Here is a 27,695-nt window from a genome sequence, read left to right on the forward strand (position 1 = left end):
CAATGCAAATATTGACTCTTCGCATAAACTTAATGTAATCGTCAATAAAAGCCTTTTAAAGTTATGAAATTCTTGTAATTATACTTCAGTATACCATAGAAACATCTGACATAAAGATCTAAAAACAATGAAGCAGCAAACATTGTGAAAACCAATATGTGTGTCATTCTCAAAACTTTTGGCCACGACTGTAATCAAATGTCTTGCTAGAGTTGCATCATGGCTGACTTTTTCTCTGTCACTTGTAGTAGTTAGTATATCAGCAGACCAATTGTAACGTCCATGGGTTCTGTGAGACTTTTCTGCCTTTTTATGTTCATTTCTCTAATATGAAGGACAGTTTTAGCATTCCTAATACATGCACACGCAACTCACAAAAAGCTTGCACAGCAGCTGATTGTTACACTTCTTTTTACACTTGCTTTACATTCACAAAGTAAAGCAAAGAAACACGATACACATGAGTGCAGCTTACATTTTATATGATAAGGTATATGCTGATCTTCTATTTATGCATATTGAATTAAAACTGGCCATTTAAGATCCACTGCCAATAATCGGTGGATAACTGAATTGTTCATATTCTTAGCAAACAATGGCCAAAAAGTGGCTGCCAACTGCCTCAAAATTGCATTATCATATTTCTCATTTGGGTCAAAATGATTGTAATCTATATTTAACTCTCTATTGCCCAGTCCTACAGAAAGTAGAATTCATAGCAATTCAAAGTTGAATCACAAAAAAAATATAGTGAAAACACGGTTCTTAAAGTTTGAAACGTTAAAAAAAAAATCAAACTGCACTAAAGTCAATGCAGACACAATTTATAAATTGATTTATGATTACCTGATCAAATTGTGCATCTTCACCTCTTTGTAGAGTTTTGGATAATAACTTCTCCTATATCAATGGAAAAAACTAAAGTTAGAATGTAATCAGCCAGTAAAAACCAGACAATATAGAAAATAGAAGCAAAACAGTTTAAACAAATTCTTGCTTATTAAAACATTAAAAGAAATATTTACCTTAAAGAACTGGAGATGGACAAGGAAACTTGTTAACCACTAACTTACGTATTCGAATAAACTATAGATCAGATGACTCTGAACTATATACTTGGGTAGAAACATGGGTGTGTGAAAATTGCTTAATGTGTCCTTCATGATAAACATTGCTAACATTGAACACTAAAAAAAATTTAAATACATGATAGTTGAAGGAAATGAGCAAGGTGAGGTAACACTTGGCAACATATAATCTAAATGTATCAATCAATATAGTGTACGTATCCAAAGCAACATCTCCACGTATATAAAATATAATACAGTGATCCCTCGCTATATCGCGCTTCGCCTTTCGCGGCTTCACTCCATCGCGGATTTTATATGTAAGCATATTTAAATATATATCGCGGATTTTTCGCTGCTTCGCGGGTTTCTGCGGACAATAGGTCTTTTAATTTCTGGTACATGCTTCCTCAGTTGGTTTGCCCAGTTGATTTCATACAAGGGACGCTATTGGCAGATGGCTGAAAAGCTATCCAGCTAACTTTCTCTCTCTCTCTCTCTCTCTTGCGCTGACGTAGGGGGGTGTGAGCAGGGGGGCTGTGTGCAGCTGCTTCCTGAAGGACAGGCTGCACGGAGCTTCGCATACTTAAAAGCTCAAAGGGCACGTATTGATTTTTTTTATCTGTCTCTCGCTATCTCTCTCTCTCTTCCTGCTCCTGACAGAGGGGGTGTGAGCTGCCGCCTTCAACAGCTTTGTACCGGCGGTGCTTCGCATACTTAAAAGCCGTATTGATTTTTTTTTTGACTGCTTGCTTTGCACTCCTTTGAAAAGGAAGATATGTTTGCATTCTTTTAATTGTGAGACAGAACTGTCATCTCTGTCTTGTCATGGAGCACAGTTTAAACTTTTGAAAAAGAGACAAATGTTTGTTTGCAGTGTTTGAATAACGTTCCTGTCTCTCTATAACCTCCTGTGTTTCTGCGCAAATCTGTGACCCAAGCATGACATTCTAAAAATAACCATATAAACGTATGGTTTCTACTTCGCGGATTTTCCTACTTCGCGGGTGGCTCTGGAACGCAACCCCCGCGATGGAGGAGGGATTACTGTACACAAATCTTACTATTAATGCTCCTAGATGCCAGATACACATTGCATAGTGTCATAATTTACTTACAGTGCAAAACATCAAAAAACTCAAGAAAGTTAAAAAAAAAAACTAAAAAAAAAAAAAAACATACAGCATTGCACGGGTGACAAATGGACAGGAAAAATGTAATTACAAATTATATATTACCAGCAGGCATACCCGGCGTTGCCCGGGAATCTATAACTGATGAATTTCCAAAATGAAAGAAACAGAACATAGAAATCGAACAAACATTTTTCTGATTGACATTTTATTGTAATAGTTAATATAAGTGGTCATTTTAGAGGCTTTGAATACACCATATTTTTTGTTTTGTCTTGGGGTGCCAAAAATCAACAAATTGTGAGGATCGCCCACTATAGAACATGTTATGCAGAGTTGTCCGTGTGAAAAGTATGGATTTTCCAAATTGTTGCTTTTAACTTTGAGTGATTACCCTTCAGCCTTATTGTAGATGTTTGAAATGAAAGGGTAAATAATTCGGAGTTAGCGTAAATCTTGGTATGAAAACATCTTGACGTCTTGCACAATGTTTGAGACGGCCAGGAAATAGACATTTTTGAACACGAAATTGTAGACGTTTCTGTGATCAGAAAGCAAGCAAATAGCACCACAAAAACGGAAAGCCAGTCACGCGCACTGGGTCGTTCATGTTTTACATCCATACGGCAGTTCCCCTTCATGCGATGAAACCAGGTGGCTTTCTCATACTTGAGAAACATTGGTAAACAGGGATGCACAGAGACCAAACGTGCCGCTAGATGGCGCCTCCGTTAGCGTCTGTTACAACGTGCGGCCATCTTGTCGATGATAAGCACAGGGACGTGTGGCGAACGCTGTGCCAGTCAAAAGGTGTCCTGCGCTTTACCAAGGTCATTGTTCCCAACCAAACATATCCCATGACCTCCTCCTGGTCACAAAGCAGCCCCATGCCCAGTTTGGTGGCGACTGGACACCTGGTGCAGATTTGTATGGAGGACAAACAAACATCGACTCTGCTTTATATATTAGACAAACCTTTATCATTTTCATACATGTAGCTTTTTGTAAATGCGGTAACTATTAATAGGTCTAGAAAGTTTCTTTGCACACAATATTCTTCTTTTTTCCTTCTTTTATAAAGAACCCCAAATTGCAATGAATAAATTCGGAGATAATATGGCCTCATTACCGAGGGAAATGACTGTTTAAAGAAAAAGTTCAAAATAATGGGCAGAAAATCAAACCTCAATTTCTTTGTTCTACAAACTTATCACTGTAAAGTTGAATCTGAAGAGATATGCAGACATGTTTACATATAAACACTTTTAAAATTACTTATCCTCCTTGAAAATACAACTCCAGTATAAGAAACAGAAACAACTATTAAACTCTAAAACAATGACTGTTTTGACCTTCTTGCACAGCTTTGAAGTACTCCACTGTATTTTAAGTAAGAGTAAAACAATTTACTATTTTACTTCATTGGTTTCATACAACAACAAAACACCTTCTGGACAATATCACATGGACTTTATTATGTTTCACTAGAGCAGTGTTCACCTATAGATAACAGTGGGGTGAGATAATGTCTTTTAATTACTACTGTTCATTATCCACCTTGTATACAATACAGTGATGAAGAGAAACTTTCTGAAATAAAAACAGGCATTTAAAAAGGTAATTTCACTGTGACAAACCACTCTGCAGAACATTAACAGTCACATCACATTACATTAAACAGGACATAATATGCATACAGTATTTCGACAATTATTTTCTGGTTTTTTGGAACCAATTCATCAATCTCCATCATCCAAACTCAACAAAAAACTAACTTTCATCCTTCACTTCTTTCGCTTTCTAAAGACTCTCACACCCTTGATACAAAAGCACATTTCACCTATATGCGTTGTACACATTCACACAGAAGAGTGGTCTGGATGGGCGGTTAAGTATTTGTGATGTATATATGCGAGTTTTTTCTGTTTTGTGTCTGTGAGAGGGAAAGAAGTGAAATGCCAAAACAAATTTCATGCCGGCATCTTAATCCTATTAGCCCTGCCCCTCCCCATCATTTTCAACAACTATTTAAGAAACCAAATATTTTAACTTATAAAAGTAAAACCTGTCACACTGTAAATAAATGGCCTAAGGAGAGCTCATCGAGGTAGGAAACCTACCACGGAGCAGAAGGGCAAAGTCTCTCATTGCCTGCTTATATTTCTCTGTGCATGCTAAGCATCTGTTGTTAAAAGTACAACTGAAATCCTTTCCATCTTCATACCTACCCAAAAAAAAAAAAAAAAAAAATATTGCCCTGCAGCTAAAAAAAAAAAAAAATCTAGCAGAAAGGCTAGACAGCGGTGGATAGCGCTTTGAATACTGAGAAAAGCGCTATATAAATGTAATGAATTATTATTATTATTATATTATGTGCATAATGTAATATAGTGAAGGCCAGTATTCTAGCCTGCTGGGTTATTTCCACAGAAAGGTGCAGCAGCCTTTTGAGAATATGCTTCTATGGCAGCCGATTGCTTGATTTAGAAAGTACAGTAGTGTAATAAATTTGTACAGGCCATTACTCAGGCCAGTCGGGTTATGATGATAGATAGGTCAAGTCAAGAAGCATGCTCTGGTATAGTGCATTGCTGCACCCACCACATGACGAAACAACTCGGGATCCTGGTTGGCAATGCCCCCAGGCAGACACGCAGTCCAGTCCCATCCCCCCAGAAATGACGAACTATCTGTTGCAGCCAGGGAGTTGGATCACCCTCGGGGAATCATGCCACATGGCCAAAGTGCCATAACTGATGCTCATTCACAATGCGAGTAACGTGCCTCATTTGGGACTCTGTAAGCAACCGCTAGTTCGACACAAAGTCAAACCAGTGATACCCAACGATTCTCCAAAGAAACATGGTACTGAAGGAGTCCAGTCTTTGTTTCAGGTCACTGAATAGCGTCCATGTCTAGCAACCATACAGCAAACAGGAAGAAACAGGACTCTAAGAGACTTGGACCTTCCTTCCTTTTGCAAAGATATTGGGAGCACCATACACCCCTTTCCAGCGACCTCATGGTCTCCCAATTCCTCTACTGACTTCATAAGAGACATGAATGTCAATGTGGAGGTAAGTAAACATCTCGACAAGGTTGACATTCTTTCAGCATACAGACACACTACTGATAGATGTGCCAAAGAGGTCATTAAAGGCCTGAATCTTGCTTTTTATGCAGGACAATTACAAGACCAGACACTCGGACTCTAGGCTTGGGCGGTAATACGGTAATATGGTATCCCGCGGGATCTAAAAATAGCAACGGTATCAGTTTCAATACCGTTATACCATCATAAAAACAATGCACTTATATGGGAGACAAGGATTAAATATTAAATATAATTTATTTAATGCCTAAAAATGCGTATGCGTGGTTGTCATCACGTGACAGCGTGGAGGAGAAAGAGAGAGGTGGGGAAAGATGGCGAGTCGCACACCAAGTGACCTGGTCTCGAAAAAGAACACAACTTCTGCAGTTTGGCAGTATTTCGGGTTTCGACCGAACGAGAAGGGAGAGGCGGTAAATACGGACGAGGCAATTTCCAAATTGTGCAACAAAAAGGTGACCACGAGAGATGGAAATACCTCGAACCTAAGGTCGCATACACGAAACCACCATCCACTCACTGCTGCGAGGATGGACCCGAGTTCACTCAGTGCAACAGTTTCAACGCCAGGACCAACAACATCTAGGTCCACCGCCAGTACGCAGCCGACGATAATGGGGGCCTTCGGGAAAGCAACAAAGTACAAAAGGGACAGTGTCCGTTGGAAAACCTGTACTGATGCAGTGACAAAATACTTGGCGAAGAAAATGGTCTCTTTCCACACAGTGGAAAAAAAGTCCTTTACGGACATGGTAAAGGTCCTAGATGCCCAGTATGAGCTGCCTGGACGGAAATATTTCTCACAAACAGCCGTCCCACATTTATATAGTAAAGTTAGAGACAATGTTCAAGTGTTGCTGTCAGCGGCAGACAGTTATTCCTTAACAACTGACATGTGGTCGTCAGTTAACATGACACCATATATGTCTCTGACTGTCCATACTGTTACACCTGACTGGAAACTTGAATCCAAATGCCTCCAAACTACGTATTTTCCTGAGAGTCATACAGCGGACAATCTTGCTGCTGCACTCAAAGTTGCACTTCAGGAATGGCAACTTGACGAGAAAAAACTTTCAGCCATAACCACTGACAAAGCTGCCAACATTCATGCCGCAATCAGGGCCCTGCATTGGCCGTGGCTATACTGCTTCGGTCACAATCTAAACTTGGCTGTCACAAATGGATTGCATGACCAGAGGCAAAAAACCGACTATGCCTTAATATTGTCGGGGCCTTTTCACACAGCTGGCAACGTAAGCATGAACTCCACAAGAAGCAAGTGGACTTGGGACTCCCAAAACATAGTCTCATAACGGTAAGCATAAAACGTGCAGAGAGTTCCTCAGGGGCAGGGGCTCAAATATAAAAAAAGGGGCATATATATATGCTTTGCATCACATAAATAAATTATATTGAAAAGTAGGCTATATTAAAATAGAAAACCATTTTTTAAATTGTAATTTTTTTCCTGTATTTTTTATCAAATAAATGCAGGCTTGATGCGCATAAGGGACTTATTTAGCCTAAAATAAATGTGCATGCAAATTTGACCAAATGGAATAATATACATTAATGGACTTATTTATTTATGCATTCATTTGTTTATTTAGGCCTATTTATTCATTCGTTTATTTATGCCTATTTATTCATTCATTTGTTTATTTAGGCCTATTCATTCATTTAATCGTTTATTCATCATTCATTAATTAATTCATCCATCCATCTGTCGGCAGGACTGCGCAACTCGCTGGGGCTCCAAACTGGCAATGGTGGAGCGCATCCTCGAGCAGGCCCAAGCGATCAGACACGTCCTGTCTGATGACAGGAGGAGCAGCCTGTCCCTGACCTGGCAGGACATGGACGTCTTGAAAGCTGTTCACGAAGCACTGAAACCAGTCGGTGACTTCACTGATATTTTGTCAGGAGAAAATTATGTGACCAGTTCCTGTATCCTCCCCATACTACAGCTCTGCAGGGACAATGTGTTGGCTGCGTCAGAAAATGACCTCCAGCTAACAAAGTCAATCAAAACTGGAATTCTAACAAAGCTGGAGGCCAAGTATGAATCCAATTCAGTGCGCAAAATATTGTGAAAATGCACTTTCCTCGACCCTCGTTACCGTGGAGGATATGAGACGGATGACAACACATTGGCTGAGACCAAGGCTGAATTACAGGCTGAGATCGTGAGCTTAGAGGCAGCAGGTCCAGTGGCCATCAGAGTGGAAGAGGGAGAGGCGCAACCTGCACCCTCACGAAAAAAGATGACTCTGGGAAGTAGTTTTGGGGGACTCTGGGGGGAGCAGTTTTATACACAATTTACATAACATTTATATTATTATTAAGTTTTCAAGCAGTTCGCATACATTTGCAACAAGAGATTTTTCTTCTTTTTTTGCATATAACAAAGACATATGCTTTGCATTTGCCATTCCAACAGATTGCACATCACAAACATTAACACTGTTATCGTTTTTTTCGTGTCTGCCATTTCTATAGGAGGGCGACAATGAGTTAAATTCCAATGGATGTTTTTCAAATGTTGACAAGCAATAAGCAAAAGGTATCACTGAAAACCACAGAAAACAAAAACAGCAAAAAAAAAAACAGTACGAGGAAAGTTCGAAGAAAGAATTTTTTTTTACAATGTTTCTGTTTGGGGATCGTTGTGCAAACGTGCACATCTGAGCTGCGACCACAGATCTAACTGCTCTGTGGATGATTCATTCAGGCATTTCAAGGTCACTTCATTGTAATGAAAGCATCTGCTGAATGTACTTCGTAGTAACGCGATTTCTATAGACTCGTGTCATATGGGGAAACTGTCGGGACCGTAACAATACTTTGTTGTAATACTCTCTCCTCTCTCTGCGCCGCTGCAAAGCCCCGCCCGCCAAGCGTTCTGAAAAGTCTGAGTGAGTCTCCGTTGCCGGCAGTTCTCTCGCAGCACGGCTGTCAGACGGCTGCGGCCCGGTAGTGGGTCGCGGACCGGTGGTTGGGGACCCCTGCCGTAGAGGACCGAGTCGGAGCTGAAATAACAGCCTACTGTTTGGAGCCAGTTACTCAAGGAGACGAGGACCCACTTCTCTGGTGGAAAAATGCTGCCGGGCGTTTTCCCCAGATGTCGCGAGTGGCACGAAAGTACCTGTGCGTCTGTGCCACAAGCAAACCATCGGAGCGGGTTTTCAGCACCGCAGGTAAAGTTGTTGGTCCACAACGTGCCCTGTTAAAGCCGGACAAAGTAAACATGCTGGTTTTTCTAGCGAAAAATCTTGACTAGATTGATGCCACTTGCCATTCGTTCCTATTCGCACTGTGTTTATTTTTATTTATTTAATTGATTCAGGTTTTTTTATTTGGTTTACGTTAAAAACAATATTGGAAAGAAGACTAGAAAGGAGTTTTTGTTTAGGACTATTGCTTTGCAATACGTTTTATAATATGGATGATGTTTATGTTAATTCAACTCTGGTTGACTGTTGTGGGTCTATTTGCACTTTTTTATAAGCTGCTCTTCTTTGTTATTAAAAGTTGTTCAAGTGGTGTGATTTAATTTAATTGATTTGTGTGCGCGTCTCCACGCGAAAACTGTTCTGGATGTTTATGTTAATTTAATTCTGTTTGACTGTTGTATTTGCACTTTTTTATAAACTGCTATTTGTTGCTAATAAAAGTTGTTAATATTGTTCTGCATGTTATTTTGTTATTGTTTCAGTATTAGTGTTTGATATTCAGTTTCTGAACAGTTTAGGCACAAGCCAACAGTTTGGTGACGCTGTCTGAGCCTTACGTCACATTTTTTTTATTATTCACGGTAATACCGTATACCGAGGTAAAATAGGGAGGAGGTTTGACGGTATCAAAATTTGGATACTGCCCAACCTTATCGGACTCCTCACTCAGTCTCATGAGAGCCCTGATCAGGAGTCTCCATTGATTCCGCGAAGATCACAGCATCGTTGGCCATGTCAAGATCTGTGAATCATTCTTCACCAACAGATGCCCCACAGCCGCTGGGCCCCATGACCCTGCCCAACACCCAGTCCATGCAAACATTGAACACACCATTGACAAACCCTGTAATAAGTATATAAGTTTAATATGTCACTGTGCTCTGTACAAAAAATATTTTATAAATCCACTCAATTTCTGTGTGTCAAAGTCAGCAGGAAACGGTATCCTCTGTGCCTTGTTTGGGAATGGCATGATTCATCTAAGTCGGGGCCTGCACATGGATAAAGAGTATAAAGCCTTGGAACATTGCCCGGCACACCTCTGAGGCCGACGGACGGATGGGAGATACCGTCATCCAATCTGGAAAATCCTTCCAACGCAGCAACAAAAATGGCAGACTGTATACATCGGGCTCCCACTTCGGTGATGGTCTTGTCATGGCTTCCTCGTCTGTTATGCCGCGTAAACCGTCATTAAAGAAAGCTAAGTTATTTCTCCTATGTGATTTCTTACCGCTGTATCACTAAGGGAGGGGTATCGCCTTTTTATATCTATATAGTTTCGGGTTATGTAACATGCTGCAATTACAAAAGACAAGGGAGCTAGTGCCCCCTGCTAAATACAAACTCCAGAATCAACTGGGAAAAATGCAACAGGTTTTGCCTACATTCACATTATAATATAATATATGATAGACAGGCCATTATACTGGCCTTTCAGGTATATCCCCACCATGCAGCTGGGATCAAATGGTTAAAAAAATTATGTGACAATTTGTACTTTATGTGCATTATATAGTCATTTATCATTCCATGTAGAATAAGCCACAAAACACAGAGTATATAATCCCTACTAAAAATTGGTATATTAAGATTGTTAATAAAATAATAATTTACTTTGATCCTTCTATAATTTAATTGCATTCTCCTATAATTTAATTGCAGCATGGTAAAGGCACTATACAAATAATAATAATAATCATCACCCTTCTAAAGCGCATCGCTCAGCAATTGTTTCTGGGTGTTATCTGGTTCCCTGCAGCCCTTTAGCACAAAGTATAGCATAGGTGAAGTTTAAGGGGTAGCTGGGGTGCACTATGTTAGTAAAATAAATCTGCAATAAAGTGTACTTTTTTCCTTGATGGCTTTTATTTTTAAGGCGATGACTAATGTAAATATGTTAATAAAGAATATAAATAAATTCATCCTATCCTAAGTAAGTGTCCCTTGCAAGTTGCCTGTCTTTAAAACAAAGAAACATTATGTACAACTTTAATTACAGTTTAGTTTATAGTTAAAAATTTGGCTTGAGAAGTTATTTCAACTTGTGTATTTTGTATACCGTTTATTTTGTCTTCTTGTTGTAACTGTGGCAAAATAGGCACTTTATTATTTTTTTAAAAATGTAGAAAATGTACGCATTGTGAAATATTTGGGGCACTCTGGGAATGGGTTAAGTGTAGTTTTTTATACATTTAATCAAAGATGCACTTTTGTCTATTAAATACTTTGTCATGGTGGTGTGTGTGACTGAGGTTTGCTCTGACTACCGTCCGAGGAATACAGGCATCAATCTGTGACCGCTTCAACAGCTAGGACTGACTACTGAGATCTATTTGCTTAATGGACTGGCTCTCTGGCATGTAAAACAGGAATATACTGTATACAAAATATAGGGTCTCTCAAGTTAAACAGTAAACTAGTCCATGATTGAATTCGTTTCTCTATTTTAACATTTCTATTTTAAAGAAAACAGGATGTTTAAAAAATATGGATGAAGAAAAAAAGGGTTGTAACATATACTGTAATATGGTGCCATAATTTATTACTTAGACAGATTGTGATACTAACTAACCTTTTGCAATGCATGATAATGTTAAACCACTAGATGTTGCCACAACTTTCCTTGTGCTTGCCTAACCTTCTGTTCTTGTTTATTCAAATGGTATTTAAAAACCCAAGCTCTCTTAAACAGAATGCCTCTCTGGTGGTTGGATGCCAAACAAACACAGACATGGACAACTGTCCACAAAAGTCTGCCTTACTGTGTGGTGGTCTTAGTTGTCTTCTAGTGTGAGCAGTCTCACAACCCAATTTTCTGATGTTGCTATAAAACTTCATAAAGTATCAAATCGCAGGATATGGTACATTGGGCATTATTGTTATAATGCTCATTTTTACATTTTTAACTTTAAAAATCTAAATGATCATAGAGCAACATACATACAACTAAATGACCAATGACAAACGCATCTTAGGAAATCTTTACTGGAAGATACACATGCAGCAGTAAATTTATAAATAGACTATGGACATCTAATTCTCCCTGTAAAATAGACAAACTGTATCGTCCACATCTCAACCATCTGCAGGCTCAGCTACGCCTTTTTCTTTTCTTTGTACTTTCAGTACGGCAATAGTCAGTAATGCAGCTCTTTGTTGTCATTTTGAGAAGCCTGTGGTCATCATGTTTGTTTGAATGGGTAAAACTGTCCAGCAGATCCTTGTATCATCTCTGATGGAGGATCACAGGAATCATCGGGTAGAGGGGTCTTTTCTTCGAATTGGCTGGCCCAGCGCTGACTCAGCTATGGAATGGACAATAGAGGGTGCAGCTTGATGGCCAAGGTCTCCAGGACTGTGAACAAATCCATATTGTATTATGCTGATATCATCTACTGTTGAATTCTGATCTGTACTTGTAATATTTCTATTACACTTATTGTATTGAGGATTACTTGTGTTTTGTTCTGTGTATTGTATTGTATTTAACCCCTTTTCTTTTTTGACACCCACTGCACGCCCAGCCTACCTGGAAAGGGGTCGCTCTTTCAACTGCCTTTCCCAAGGTTTCTTCCTTTTTTTTTCCCTACAAGGGTTTTTTTGTGAGTTTTTCCTTGTATTCCTAAGAGCCGAGGCTGGGGGGCTATCAAAAGGCAGGGCCTGTTAAAGCCCATTGTGGCACTTCTTGTGTGATTCTGGGATATATAAAAATAAATTGTATTGTATTGTATTGTACACATATAGTCTAAGCATCCACATTGTAGCATATGTCAACTGGATCAAACACGTTTGTACAGTTTGAGCAGATATACGACTGGCGACTATCATTCAGTGTGTGTAGTCACTTGCCCAGAAATTTAAAAAACTGCAGTTTATACCTGACATAACAGAAACCAAAAAATAAAGCATTGGTTTAGTTTTTATATAGCTATTTGCTATAGCTGTTCTGAAACATTAGTTGTGGCATGGCTAATGTTCACATTTCAAATCTTCGGGGGCTTAAGTTTGACAATGGAAACAGGAAATATTATTTACTTAATGACATATGAAATCCTAAAATTTGTGCAGTATAAAACACAACAAAATGATCAGATATGGCTGTTTCTGGTTAGTTTCATGAAGGTTCCTATGTGGGCTTACGAAATAATAAATACTGGCCAGTGAAATGTTCAGTTTTTCATAAAAAAAAGAAGAACAAGTAACACAAAAGTAACACATTACCTGTTCACTTGTATGTAATGAGAAATTTATCTAAGTTACTTTTAAAAGTAGCATTTACCAACATTGTTGGCAGATGACATGCTTAATGTAGTGACTCAGCTATGGACTGTCATGCAGTGCATGCAGCAGTGCAGAGCGGAGCGGAGACCGGGTTGGAGGGCGATAGCACGAGCTGGCTATATGAAAGAGGATATACAGCTGGAACGATGAGCAGCTGGCATGAACCAATGCACAAAGGGAGTAGGCGAGCTACACAGGGATCAGAGAGAGACATGGCAGTCGTGAACTTGAAGTAGGAGCATGATGGCGTTGTTCAGTGTCTTTTCACCAAAAAGATGTTGAGATAGAGATAGAGAGATAAACAGAAGTGTAAACAGTGTCTTCTGGATCAGAGAAAAAGCCGAGAGCGATGCGGTGAGAGAGCGGATGGGGAAAGAGACTCTGTTTAATAACTGTCCTTCTAATGAGAAATAGCAGCAGCTAGCACAGTTCAGTAAAGGTGTTCCTCACTGCCAGAACACTGGAGAAGACTGTACATAGTTCATTCAGTATGCTACTTCTTTAGCATTTGATTAGATATTTTATACATTTTGCTAACTGTTGGATTTTTTCATTTATTAGGAAAAGTTGTCCATATAATGAATGAGAACTGTACTGTAATCTACATAATTGAGAAAGGAGTTAAAAGTGACACAATCTATATTGTGCACAGTTCCTCTCATCGTCATTACTTTCTTTTCATATACACAAAGTGAATAATGCTAAAAACAATAATAAATTTTAGCTCTGGTCTATGGATATCCGAATATTAGTTTGTCTATTTTGGTTCCTAAAATTTGTGGCTTATCTGGCAGTATATACGGTACTTAGTTTTCTGCACCATTTGCTGTTGGTGCTCTTTTGTAGATTTGAACACATGCCTTGCCTTTATAATGCATGCACAGACAGTTTGCTATAGTGCAGGTGCAAGGCTGAGCTGGTTTTGTATTATAGGACTACTGATGTTTGGGAGCATGCCTGAATGCATGCAGAGCACCACCCTAAATTATAACTGTATACAGTAAAGACGATCTGGAAACCAAGGCCTATGTTTAATAGGAAGTAATCAAACCTGTTTATCAAAAGCATCACTGCTGGTTCTGTGAAATTAAATACCATCAATAAAAAATTGTTTTCTTTTCAAGTTATTTGAAACTCAAGGCAATTTAAAATTTGGCCAGAATGGTGGCTCTCTGTGGTAAAGGATCTGGGTTGGTAACTTGAAGGTTGTCGGTTTGGCTCCAGGCAGTGACAGAAGGAATGCTACTCTGTTGGGCCCTTCAGCAAGGCCCTTAACCTGCAATTGCTCCAGCGGCACTATACAAATAGCTGACCCTGCGCTATGCCCCAAAACATCTTAGTAAGCTGGGGTATGCGAAAAACAGAATTTCCCCTTGGGAATAATACATTTTTTGTAATTGGCACCAGCTTTATATGAGCAGAATGTTTTGGTGTATTGTATGACAAATAAAGCAAATGACTGCAATAAATCAATAATTACAAAAACTGTTATTCTAACTAAGGATGTCATGATACAAAAATTGTTGTACTTAATACTAATACCAGTGAGATTTCATGATACTTGATACCTGTTGAATACCACAGCAAAAATGGAAACCCCTTCCACTGGCTTTTTAATTAAAAGTACCTCCATTATTCAGGTGGACAATGTTGTCCCTTTTATCTGTAACATAATATAAAATATACAAGTGGGTATTAAAAAAAAAGAATTACCCCCTTCAAGATACTCACATTTTTTTGCTTTACAGCCTTAAATGAAAACACACAAACCAATATTTTTTCCAGCTTTACTTACTCAATGCAATCTATAACATCCAAGTGAAAGATATCACAGCTACCATTCAAAATAATTTAAAAAATTAAAAACAAGAAATACTGAGATTAATAAAGGATCACCCTGAGGTATAGCGTGCACGCCAGGTTGTATAGCCGCCCGAACGCGACCGCCCACACCACCGCATATACCACATTCGTTTAGTAATGTAGCCCTCCATGCTCGGATCCGCCGCCATGGTCACTTCAGCACGCGAATCCGCCGCCGTCAGCAAACGACTTCTCGCTGACGACACAGCCATAGAAAAACAAAAAAGAGACTGCAACAATAAACAAAGGTGCGTACAACGCGCTTCTGAAACACCAGAACCAGATGAGTCACAGCTCCAAAAAGAAACCGCTTTAGTACAAATATGTTTATTTAATTAAATGAACTTTCCCAGGACGCGCCCACCCTCCATAATATTTCATCCATCCAAGTATCGGAGGAAACAGAAAGTGATTGCCATTCTTGGATTTGCGATTCTTTAGAGAATCGGGGGTTTACTGGTGCTCTGAGAACATATCGATAAATATCAAATAGCACATTTTGGGTCAAAATAATTGCAATATCAATTTAAGTCCATATTGTCTAGCTCTATTCCAGAGTGAAGACTGAAATAAATGGCAGAAATGCAGCTCTAACAACATTTGGTCAGTTCTGTTCTTCATCTGATAACAAAGGTGTAAATCAGAGTGGAACTGCTATCTCTGCAGAGATTCCTTCAAACAATAAGCACTCAAAAAGGGCATTCATTTTAGGCTTGTAACAGTAGTACTAGGGTGGTGTACCATGTTATCCATTATGAATGTAGTGAGAAGTCAAGCAAAATGACACCTTTTATTGGCTAACTAAAAGGATTGTCTGAAGATCTTGCCTGAACAAGGGGCCCAAGTTGCCTCAAAAGCTTGCATATTGTAATCTTTTTAGTTAGCCAATAAAATGTGTAATTTGGCTTGTAACAGTTCAATGAACTCAGGCACTGGATCTGTTAGTAGAAGGGACCTTGATCCAATCACCATCTCGTCTGTCTTTTGGGAGATGAAAGCTGAAATCTGACATGTAGTTTACTTATGTATAGCACCTGATGAACCCAATACTCTGATCTCTCTGATTCAATGTCTTACTTGTATTTCTAAATGGATGACTAGTAATTTTCTATAGTTATATAAGGTGAGTTAGAAATCTTAGTGGTTGGCAAAAATGGATATAGTAAAGGTCATAAAAATAATCTTGATTCCTTAGCATTAAAAGTAAAGGAGGAGGTAATGAATTTAGGTGTAATCATGGACTCTGAACTAAAGTTTAAATTATACATTAACCAGATTACTAAGACTGCATTTATCCATTTAATGAACATTGCAAAATGTAGATAAAATTAGTTTTTAGTAACTAGATTACTGCAATGCACTCTTAACAGGACTACCTAAGAAAGACATCAATCGCTTGCAATTAGTTCAGAATTCAGCAGGAATAATTTTAAACAGAAAATTATATTTTGGAATACATGCTCCCCTACATTCCAAGTTGACATCTTAGACCTTCTAATAGCAGTCTGCTTATTATTCCAAGAGAGGAGTATAAAATAAGTGGTGAGACAACCTTTGCTCTTATACAAAAAATTCTTGAATACTTTACCAAAAACAGATACACCAGACTAAAACTGTTGAATCATTTTGAAAAATTCCTAAAAATCCACTATTTTAAAATTGGCTTTTTCATTGCTACATACATATATACAAAATTTGACAAGAGGAGACAATTTGGTCCATCAAGCTTGTCTGTTTAGTTAATAGCTAAGCTGTCCCAATATCTCATCCAGATTCTTCTTAAAGGTTGTGAAGGTCTCTTCTTCAACTGCATGTCTTGGTAGATTGTTTCACGGTCCCAGAGCTACATATCAGTTCTACTGCATGCACAGTACTTTCATATTCTTCACTGACTTGCATTCTTAAGTCATTTCTATTTTTCTCAGTTTACTTTTCTGGTTTTTCTGTGGTGCCATTTTTCACCATCACCACCTGATCAAGGGACTGAGCAGTCAGTGGTGATGCTTCAATGAAGGCAGGTGCCCCGGCTGTCCAAGAGACCCACTGCATCAAATCCTCTGGTACAAAGCCTGGAAACAATAACAAATGACTTAAGTACATTTACTTTTAAGTAGAATGCTCAGTGGAGGCTGGGTGGTCTTTTGGCCTTGGAACCCCTAGGAAGATTTTGTTCTTTTCTTGAGCTTATCGGGAGGTTTTTTTTTTTCTGTCCTCTTGGCCATCTGACCTTATCATGCTCATCTTTAGAAACTTACAATATGTTATTATACTATATATAAGGATGCTACTTTACTACTAATTATATATCCATGCTATGTAAGCCCATATATGTTTATTTTTTTGTTACTTATTCATTTTCATTCTTACCTAATTTAAGTTGTTAGTCATTTCTTGTAACTATTTGTTTGACATTTTGTAAAGTACTTTGAGTTACATCATGTGTATGAAAGTGTGCTATAGAAATAAATGCTGTTGTTCATCTACTCTCTATAGAGCAAAAAGAGCATCCACAATATGCACAGAAAAAACCTCAAAAACTTTCTTTGACCTGGAAGCTACTCTCCATAAAACCTTGGACCTGGACCTCTAAGAAGACTGAGAAATAGAATTACTTCAAGAACAGAACTTTAGTGTCTACACCCTTATGCCAAAAAATAGGAACACTCTTCCCTATGAAATTACATGTGACACAGCAAAGAGCCTAACAATGAGCTGAGCAAGGTATCATTACACTACACCATGGACAAAGATCATGTAAAAACAAATAGTTCATACCAACGCAAGCAGAATCCTCTACCTAAATCTGTAGCAATGACCTATAACTCCATCTTAATGTTACACTATAATTCCAAAAGTGAAATGCTAAACTGAATAAAGTAGGAGACTTACCAATTATCTAATTAATTGTTGGTATTTCCAACAGCAAAATTGGATAATAACTGATTGATTAATGTATATCAATTAAAAGAATCTTTAAAACATTTTTCACACACACAAAAAAAAAATCCATATATTTCCACAGTGTAAAAAATGTCAGTAAATTTAACGGTAAAAATACTGTAAATGGTGAAAGTAAAAGACCTTTTCTGAAAAAAAGGAAAGTTACCTTATGTTCTACTGAAAATTACTTGTATATCTTAAACTTTCATTATTATTTTACAGCCAAGTTCTGTAAAATCAATATTTTTCTACCTTCAAAATATGCTAAATACCATTTACAAATGCATTTCAATTACAATGAAAAAAATCTGTTAATTTTACAGTATAAAACTGTTAAATAGCAAAGGTAAACAACCGTAAAATGTAAAACGCGGTTTCGGTAAAACCGGATATTTGCGTAAGGACACGCCCCCTTTTACCATATTGTTCCTGGTGAACCACATACCTTTGAATAGTAGGGAAAAAACTCAAACTAAGATAGCAGACTTATTTTTCCCTGCGTGCGGATTGTTTTTTGAGGTTATGGAAGCTGATTTATGGTGGGTTGTAATCGATAAGCTGGCACACCTATAGGATACCATACACCACAAAAGCAAACTTTACTTCCCCACCAGACAATGTGTCATAGCTTCCTTAAACATTGAATTGTTTACAATGTGTATAATTAAATGGTACATGTTTGCTATTAGTTGTTACTTTATTGATGCAAGCTGTGTACTGGGGTTTGACCCAGACAATACTTTCTAATGGTTTATTGATTGGCATACTTATTACACTACATGAATTTCTGGTTATGGTTAAACATTCCCTTCTGTTGGAATGTGTTGCAAAGAAAAAATATTTTTAACTACAAAATTATACCGCAGACCTAAAAATACTTTTCTTTTTTACGCTAAAATTCTGGAAATCCAGCTGCCAGTATTTTACCATAAACATTTTTTTTTTTTTTTTTTTTTTTTTTAACAGTGCAGATTTCTCTGCTACAACCATTCAAAAGAGGGATACATGTTACAGCAACAAACCTCTTATACCAAGGTTGGTTCTATCTGGACATCAGTCAGTATATCAATTTAAACTTCAGTTCACCACTTTCAGGGTTATGTGTATTCTGGGGATACCTTGTTTCTTGAAATGTCAAGAGGACAGAATAATGTAGTGTCTGATATTTGCCTCCTTTGGGACGATAGATGAGATAGATTTTATTTTGGGGGTTGGGTGATTTGAGAGTTATTTCTTTGTTTTATTTTATTTGGTAATTCATTGATTAGATGAACGATTGCAAGACCCAGCAATTAAGATGTGAAATTATCAATGAAGATAAAACATTTTACTTCTTATCAAAAAATGTGTACCAGAATACAGCAACAGTATAATTCTGATCAATCAAAACATTTTATAATCTGCAATATTCAACACCTCAATCATAACTAAGACAAACAAGTGTTCTCGTGCTCTTAAAAGCCGAAAAATTACAGGACACCCTTAAACAGTAAGGACCTGTTTCAGCAAATTCCCCCCCCCCCCCCCCCCCCAAAAAAAACAATTACATTTAAGGCAATATTAAAAAAAATGGATTCAGAAGGGTGCTATATTATAGTGGTCAGGAACCTATATGAATCTAAATTATAGGAATATAGGGTCACTATTGTCACACATGGAGTACAGTAAAATGGTTATCTGTATGTGCCAATCAACATGCAACACATTGTCACACTCCAGCACTATGACTAGTAAGTATACAGTCATATGAAAGAGTTTGGGAACCCCTCTTAATTCTTTGGATTTTTGTTTATCATTGGTTGAGCTTTCAAAGTAGCAACTTCATTTTAATATACGACATGCCTTATGGAAACAGTAGTATTTCAGCAGTGACATTAAGTTTATTGGATTAACAGAAAATATGCAATATCATCATAACAAAATTAGACAGGTGCATACATTTGGGCACCCCAACAGAGATATTACATCAATACTTAGTTGAGCCTCCTTTTGCAAACATAACAGCCTCTAGATGCCTCCTATAGCCTTTGATGAGTGTCTGGATTCTGGATGGAGGTATTTTTGACCATTCTTCCACACAAAATTTCTCCAGTTCAGTTAAATTTGATGGCTGCTGAGCATGGACAGCCTGCTTCAAATCATCCCATAGATTTTCAATGATATTCAAGTCAGGGGACTGTAACGGCCATTCCAGAACATTGTACTTCTCCCTCTGCGTGAATGCCTTTGTAGATTTCGAACTGTGTTTTAGGTCATTGTCTTGTTGGAATATCCAACCCCTGCATATCCTGAAGAATTTGTTGATATTGGATTGAATTCATCTGACCCTCGACTTTAACAAGGGCCCCAGCCCCTGAACTAGCCACACAGCCCCACAGTATGATGGAACTTCCACCAAATTTGACAGTAGGTAGCAGGTGTTTTTCTTGGAATGCACTGTTCTTCTTCCGCTTTTTGTCATGACCAAATAACTCAATTTTTGTCCATTCAGTCCAAAGAACTTTGCTCCAAAATAAATCTGGCTTGTCTAAATGAGCATTTGCATACAACAAGTGACTCTGTTTGTGGCGTAAGTGCAGAAAGGGCTTCTTTCTCATCACCCTGCCATACAGATGTTCTTGGTGCAAATTGCGCTGAATTGTAGAACGATGTACAGACATCTACAGTGATGTTCTTGCAGGTCTTTGGAGGTGATCTGTGGGTTGTCTGTAACCATTCTCACAATCCTGTGCATATGCCGCTCCTGTATTTTTCTTGGTCTGCCAGACCTGGGTTTAACAGCAACTGTGCCTGTGGCCTTCTATTTCCTGATTACATTCCTTACAGTTGAAACTGACAGTTTAAACTTCTGAGATAGCTTTTTGTAGCCTTCCCCTAAACCATGATACTGAACAATCTTTGTTATCAGATCTTTTGAGAGTTGCTTTGAGGATCCCATGCTGTCACTCTTCAGAGGGGAGTCAAAGGGAAGCTCAACTTAAATACCTTTTCTAATGATTGGATGCACCTGTCTATGAAGTTCAAGGCTTAACGAGCTAATCCAACTAATTTGGTGTTGTAAGTAATCAGTATTGAACAGTTACATGCATTCAAATCAGCAAAATTACAAGGGGACTGCACAGCCAGTTTTTCACATTTGATTTAATTTCATACAACTAAATACTGTTTCACTAAAAATCTTTGTTCGGAAAACACCCCAGTACTCAGATGTTCCTTGGAAATGAAAGACATACCACTGTTATTTTTTTTGTTGAAAGTAGAGTAAATTATTATGCAGGCTGAGAGGGGTTCCCAAACTTTTTCATATGACTGTAGCAATACAGCCCTACAGGAAGATACCCAAGAAATGTGCGTCTCCTGAAAACAAGTTAACTGGCTGATTCAATGCCCTTAATGCTTGGATACTTGCAAAAATGTTCCAGATCATGGGAACATTTAGTTGCAATCATATAGTTAACTCAAGATATCTGACATTTCCTTGCTATACTATTGATCTTGTCATATTATTCCATGTGCTACTTTAGGAAGACTTGGGGTTGTACTTGGTATTTTCTCTGAACTTTTAAGTGCTTATTTCAATTGTAGTCAAAACTACTGTTTATCATCAATAAGCCATGGTCGGGTTCTGCCTGAGCATACCTGTTTAGAATGGTAAAGTACAGAACTAAATAAGTCTCTCTTCAATAATAGGTACTGTCTCAGAATGCTGCTGCCAGCTGTGTGTAGCCAGAAGATTACATTAGGAGCTTAATTGTTCAAAAGATTAAAATACATTATCAACATAAATATCTTTATATATTGGTAATCCTGTGTGTCTTCCATAGGTTGTAATACTGCATAGGTTAGAGAAGGGTGAAATATGTGATTATCATGTATAAGAGAAAACAGAAAAAAGCTTCTCTGCCTTATAAGCATCCTTCATTGGTTAAATATCAACAGTTAATGTTAGACCTATAGGATTGGTGGTATATTGATGGTCATGACTGTTAACTGGAGCATAGAGCAGAATAAAGAATGTACAATTAGAACAGGATATAGTTTTTCTTAGATACTACACAGGAGTAGATTGGTGGACTTTTGCCAGTTTCCATTGTTTTATGGTGTGAATATTTGTAGCCCAGTAATCGAGCTAAAAGTTAGATAGCACCATGCCACCTTCTGCTGCAGTCTCCTATTTAAGTGTTAATGAAAACTGCTTGTTCTAGAATGAACTAGTGGAGACCTCTGAGTTAGTTGGTCATCTCTTGTTTTGCTCTGCATGTTATTGTTTGGCTGCTGGTTGATGAAAAAAAAACAAAAAAACAATTAAGCAAGTCAATTATAATTGAAGTTAAATTAGCAGCAGTAACTAGCTGCTAATTAAGAAAGCGGCTGATACAATCAAGGTTATTATAGTTTTGCCTTTTTATATTAGTTTTTATTTCTATATTTTTTCTGACCTTACTTGGAAATTCAGTTTAGTTTTAGTTTTCCTTCATTGTGTATTTTTAGTTTAGATTTTATTTTTATATATATATATATACTAGCAAAATACCCGCGCTTCGCAGCGGAGAAGTAGTGTGTTAAAGAGGTTATGTAAACATATATATACATAAACATAGTGTATATACATAAATATATACATATACACATCCACATATATATACATATATCAACATATATATACACATACATATATATATATATATATATATATATACACACACATGCAGACACATATACATATATATACATATACATATTTGTATATCTACATATATACACACATATATACATATATATACATATACATATTTGTATATCTACATATATATAAACATATATACATATATATACATATTTGTATATCTACATACATACACATATATCTATCTATCTATCTCTCTCTCTATATATATATATATATATATATATATATATATATATATATATATATATATATATATATATAGTTGATTAGCCAGTGGATTTGCTCACTGAGTGCAAGAGAAAAAAATAAAATGTATGTATAAAATAAGTTAAATTGCCAAATTTATTTTTCCACAAATAAAGAGCACTTACAATAACACAGAAATCAATATAAACAACATTAACATCATTATCATTTGAGAATATGAAGTAATATATAAGAAGCACATTGCATATAAATATTAATTATTAAACATTAAAATGTTCTTCTATAAAACAGTACCGTGGCTATTAGTTTGTCTGTCCAGGATTTTAAATGAGCTGTAGCTCGCAAACCGTTTCACCTATTGACTTGAAATTTGGTACACAGATACTACGTCACGTCTACTATTCGCTTTCCCACACATATGAACACATATATATATATATATATATATATATACACACATACATATACACACACATACACATATATACATATACATACATAGTGCGTTGCAACACGGGCTGTGATTGTTACATGGGAGGGAGACGACAAATCACAGCTTCCCGCTTTGTAATCGGGCTTGTGATTGCTGCTTTGACGGATGCCCAGATCCCACAGTATTTCCCCTTAGGAGAGGCGTTAGGCAAGTGTAATTGAATAGCGGTGGTGCAAGTTATTACTCTTTTTATCTTTATTTTATTTTATTGTAGAATCAACTCACAGCTGCGCGCACCAGTGCGTGCGTGGCGGATGCGTACGGCTGACGTTTTCATTGTCTACCACCTTCGCTAATCATTCTTGAGGCAGATTGAAGACTTAAGTGCCAGCTTAACTGAAAAATTAAAGAAAACATACTAAGTTCTAAAAGAAATCAGTTTTAACGGGAAAAGATGCCGACGAAAGAAGAGAAGCAGCGGGACGCTAGGGTCAAGAGCTGCTCATTAAGCAGCAAGCGCATCAACCTCTGAGCAAACGAATGGTAAACGTACAGAGAAAGAGGATAAATACTATGAATGGTCATGTCAAGTGTATTCACTCCACGTTATCGTGCAGTGCGCTGTTACTGGTATTTTGATAAAAGAATCTGAATAACATATAAGAATCGTATAAATTATTAAACAGTAAAACATTAACATTTAAGAAGTAAAGATACATTGAGTACTACTGTAGTGCTTTCGGGTATAGTACATTTTTTGTTTGCCCATTACATGCATAAATGTATAAATTTTTTGGTGTACCTACCCAAGAACACGCGACATGACCCGGCAGTTAAAAATTTATCGCTCCAGCAATTTTAACTCTGTTACAAAGTCATCTAATATGGTATTGCAAACGGCAGCGGGAGCGTTTCTATAAACTCAATTTAAACTTACTGTTTACACCGTGCTTTGAAGATGCATAGTATGTGACACGTGTTTCGCCGTAATTGTGGGCTCATCAGGAGTACACAGTCACTGCACTCCCTTACGGGAATCGATCCTCGGACGTAGAGGCGAAGCCCCTAACGTTGTGCCACGGCGTGAGGTTCGTTCATTTGACAGCATGTAGATCGGGGTAATTACATTGCAGGCATTCGTAGTCTGATTCACAATCTGATTGTATGGGTGGTTACCTACCAGGTAACGCTTGTGGTTGGTGAGCAAGTCGGCTAACTTCTGCCACGGTGCCCTCTTTCAGTTGCGAGAAGCAGATCATACAATGGTTGAAATATTTTAATATATATAGCAAAATCACCGCGCTTCGCAGGGGCGAATATGGTATTGCAAACGGCAGCGTTTCTATAAACTTAAAGTTACGGTTTATACCGTGCCTTGTTTCATATTCTTTTCCTACCTTATCAATTGTGTAATGTGTTTTTTGAACAGGTTTGATTAATGCAAGTGATCACTCCTGCTGCGTTCAGTCACTTCACGTGAGCCACTCTCTTGTGTGATGTTGCGATGTCCACGGGTTTATTTAATGTTAGCTAAGACCCGGCAGTTAAAAGTTTCTCGCTACAGCAATTTTAACTCTGTTACAAAGTGATGCAAACTGTCGTTTATACCTCGTGTCTTCTCATGAAACTTGTATCTCGCGAATATGGCATTGCAAACGGCAGCGGGAGCGTTTCTATAAAGTTAAGGTTACGGTTTACACCGTGCTTTTTTATACCTCGTGTCTTCTCATTAAACTTGTATCTCGCGAATATGGTATTGCAAACGGCAGCGGGAGCGTTTCTATAAAGTTAATTTAGACTTACGGTTTACACCGTGCTTTTTAATACCTCGTGTCTTATGAAGATGCTTGTATGCGTCACTCACTCGCTTCTTATTGTTTCGCTGCCTTGTCAATTGTGTAATGAATGTTTTCTTCTGCGCTCTTTGGGGCTCCTCCTTCTTTTCTACGTACTGAGTTCACAGTCAGTTCACGTGATTACGTGGGAGGCGTGATGACGCGACACGCAACTCAGTCTCCTACGGCCATCTTGCTGCCTACCATTACAGTATATGGACAAAAAAGAGGTTCCAGTTATGACCATTACGCGTATAATTTTGAAATGAAAACTGCCTAACTTTTGTAAGTAAGCTGTAAGGAATGAGCCTGCCAAATTTCAGCCTTCCACCTACACGGGAAGTTGGAGAATTAGTGATGAGTCAGTCAGTCAGTCAGTCAGTGAGTGAGTCAGTCAGTCAGTCAGTGAGGGCTTTGCCTTTTATTATTATAGATATATATTAGTTTCAGTTTTAGTAATTATGGCATGGAGCACCTACGGCATTAGTTTTGTATCACAGTCAGACAGAACTGTACACTTAACAGATTTGGATATGAGTTTAATGTTATTGGAAGCTTACTACACTGCCTGGTTTTGTTTTTGTCTGATAAAAACAAGCATAATCAAAACTAGACACTGAATATGAACAATTTTATACAATTTTATAATTTTTAAAATATTTTCTCATGAAAATCACAGGGTCTTAGACTTGAATGAGTGTGCAGACCCCACCTAGCATTTAGTGTCAAGGTTAGGGGCAGTGAGTCTTGAATAGACCATCATAAAGGACAGTAAACCCATAATGAGCAGAGCAGGTAATAGGAGTACGGACAGGCATAAAACAACAGAGACAGCGTTTGAGATTAAAAACAACATATACATTATCTAAACCTGTTTATCCAGAGTAGGATTGCAGGAAATCTGGAGCCTACAGCAGCAGGTTTGGATGCAAGGCAGGAAAAATCCCTGGTATGCAATATGTATGATAAGGCTGATGTTAAGAACAAAAAGAATATTATATTTCATATCTGTTTTGAGAAAGAGAGAAAAACATTGAAAAAAGGGAGACAAATATTTGAATATATAATTCTGCTAATGGATTACTTTCACAATATCAGGTATTTTGAGTTGTGAATATGAACTAAAAAAGACAAATTAAAAAATATGGAATAAATACAAAAATCCATTAGTATGTTTAGTTTTCATCACTTGTTAGACTCTCTACCTTTGTTTGTATCGCTTTGTTTTTAAACGATGTTTTTAAAGCAAAAGTGATTGGCCAGCAACAATATTCTGATCTTGTATGATGACCTAGTCAGTCTCTCGATCAGTGCTTTTTTATTTTCAAAAACTGGGAGTGCTCTCCCCTCGACTTTCTTGTATACTCAGATATGGGGATGGATATTTGAGGAGTAAACTGCAAGACAATGATTATATTTTTATATTATGTACATTAAGAAACCAGAAACAACAAATCAAATTAATAATATATTGAACAATTATTATAAAAGTAAAGTTGAATAAATTAGACTCGGCAGCTCTATTAATAAAAAAATTTTAAAAAATCGAGTATGTGTTCGGGTAAAGTACCACTTCCAGGTGATGGATTTGGCCCAAAAGTTAATGCAGATCTATAATTGTGGTGTAACAACCACATGCCAAATTTCATCCATCTATCTAGTTGTGTTTTTGACTTATCGTGTTTATACACACACAATTCCAAAAACAGTATTGTTGGACACTGGTTAGTCTATAACATCAAGATTCATCAAAATATCGAGGTCGAATTTTTTCATGATTACTATACTTTCTCTATACTTTGTATATGAGAAAGTAAAAACGATTTCTCCTGTGCTAAGTGGCAGGTGAATTGCTGTCAACAAAAAGCAAACACCTGAGAAATAAACTGAAACGTTACTCACTCGTGATTTTTCTGTCCATATGGTAAACGTTTTGTTGACCAGTACATTGTGATTTCAGCTGTTTGAATTACATCTTGATATACAAAAAGCACGAAGAAAGGTGGCACACAAACTGCTTTCTATTTCTCATGCTTTACGCACCCGCACTCAGATTGCTCTGTCACCTCAAATGCTGTGTGAACAGTCGCCCTCCGTCACCAGCCGCCGCTCACTGGATATGTGGGCGACTCATGGTGGATGACTTTCTGTTTTAGAGTTAAAACTTACAAGGGTTAAATTACAGTTTACATTTAAATTATATAAGATTTATAGTTAAATTATATAAGATACTTGTGAGGCATCATCCAGAACACTGTCACATAAAATAAAGTTCAGAGAAGAGCAACTAATTCTAGGACTGCTGGACATGAGCTAAGATGAGAGATTGATAGAATCGAATCATATTAGGTTAGAAGTACTCAAAATTATGAACAGCATTAGTATGGTAGATCCCATTTTTTACTTTAAAATGAATTCTTCAACAAGAAGACAGGGATACATATGGACACTAGCCAAGGTTGGCAGCACATTGCACAATTTCTAGTCAGTAAGTGTGTCAAAAATAACGACTGCAGCTGCTGGATCTCATCACCCTGAAAATATCAAATTACATGATTAGCAATCACAGGGGATAATGGACTATCCAACTCCTGTTAATGTGCTACCTGACGGTGCCAACTCCTGTACAAATGCTTTCCAGGTATGGTGAGCTCATCCCCAAAATCAGCCCATTCTTTTTCCTTTTTATTCTATCAGTATGACAAACAGAAGAAAATGGACACACAATCCTCATTTCATTCTTTCCTTGCAGCGAATGGTATACATTGATAATAATTAATAATATTAGATTTTATTTATATAGTGCCTTTCCCAAGATCAAGGTGCTTTACAGAGTCTCAGAAATCAAAGCAGGTTATATGTAACAATATACAAATAATTTCTGCATAGAACACT

At 37.5% G+C, this 27,695-nt stretch overlaps 1 protein-coding gene across 7 annotated transcripts in view; it reads right to left on the reverse strand.

Moving 5' to 3' along the window:
• The window catches only part of fryl (furry homolog, like), a 621,684-nt gene that overhangs the window by 363,410 nt on the left and 230,579 nt on the right, over positions 1 to 27,695 (reverse strand). For all 7 annotated transcript variants that reach the window (XM_051927632.1, XM_051927631.1, XM_051927630.1 and 4 more), the window contains one exon: positions 847 to 900. In XM_051927632.1, coding sequence (XP_051783592.1) covers positions 847 to 900 — 54 coding nt within the window. The remainder of the gene's footprint in view (positions 1 to 846; positions 901 to 27,695) is intronic.

The sequence above is a fragment of the Erpetoichthys calabaricus genome, chromosome 5 (genome assembly GCF_900747795.2).
Source record: "Erpetoichthys calabaricus chromosome 5, fErpCal1.3, whole genome shotgun sequence".
In the NCBI taxonomy this organism is placed as follows: domain Eukaryota; kingdom Metazoa; phylum Chordata; class Cladistia; order Polypteriformes; family Polypteridae; genus Erpetoichthys; species Erpetoichthys calabaricus.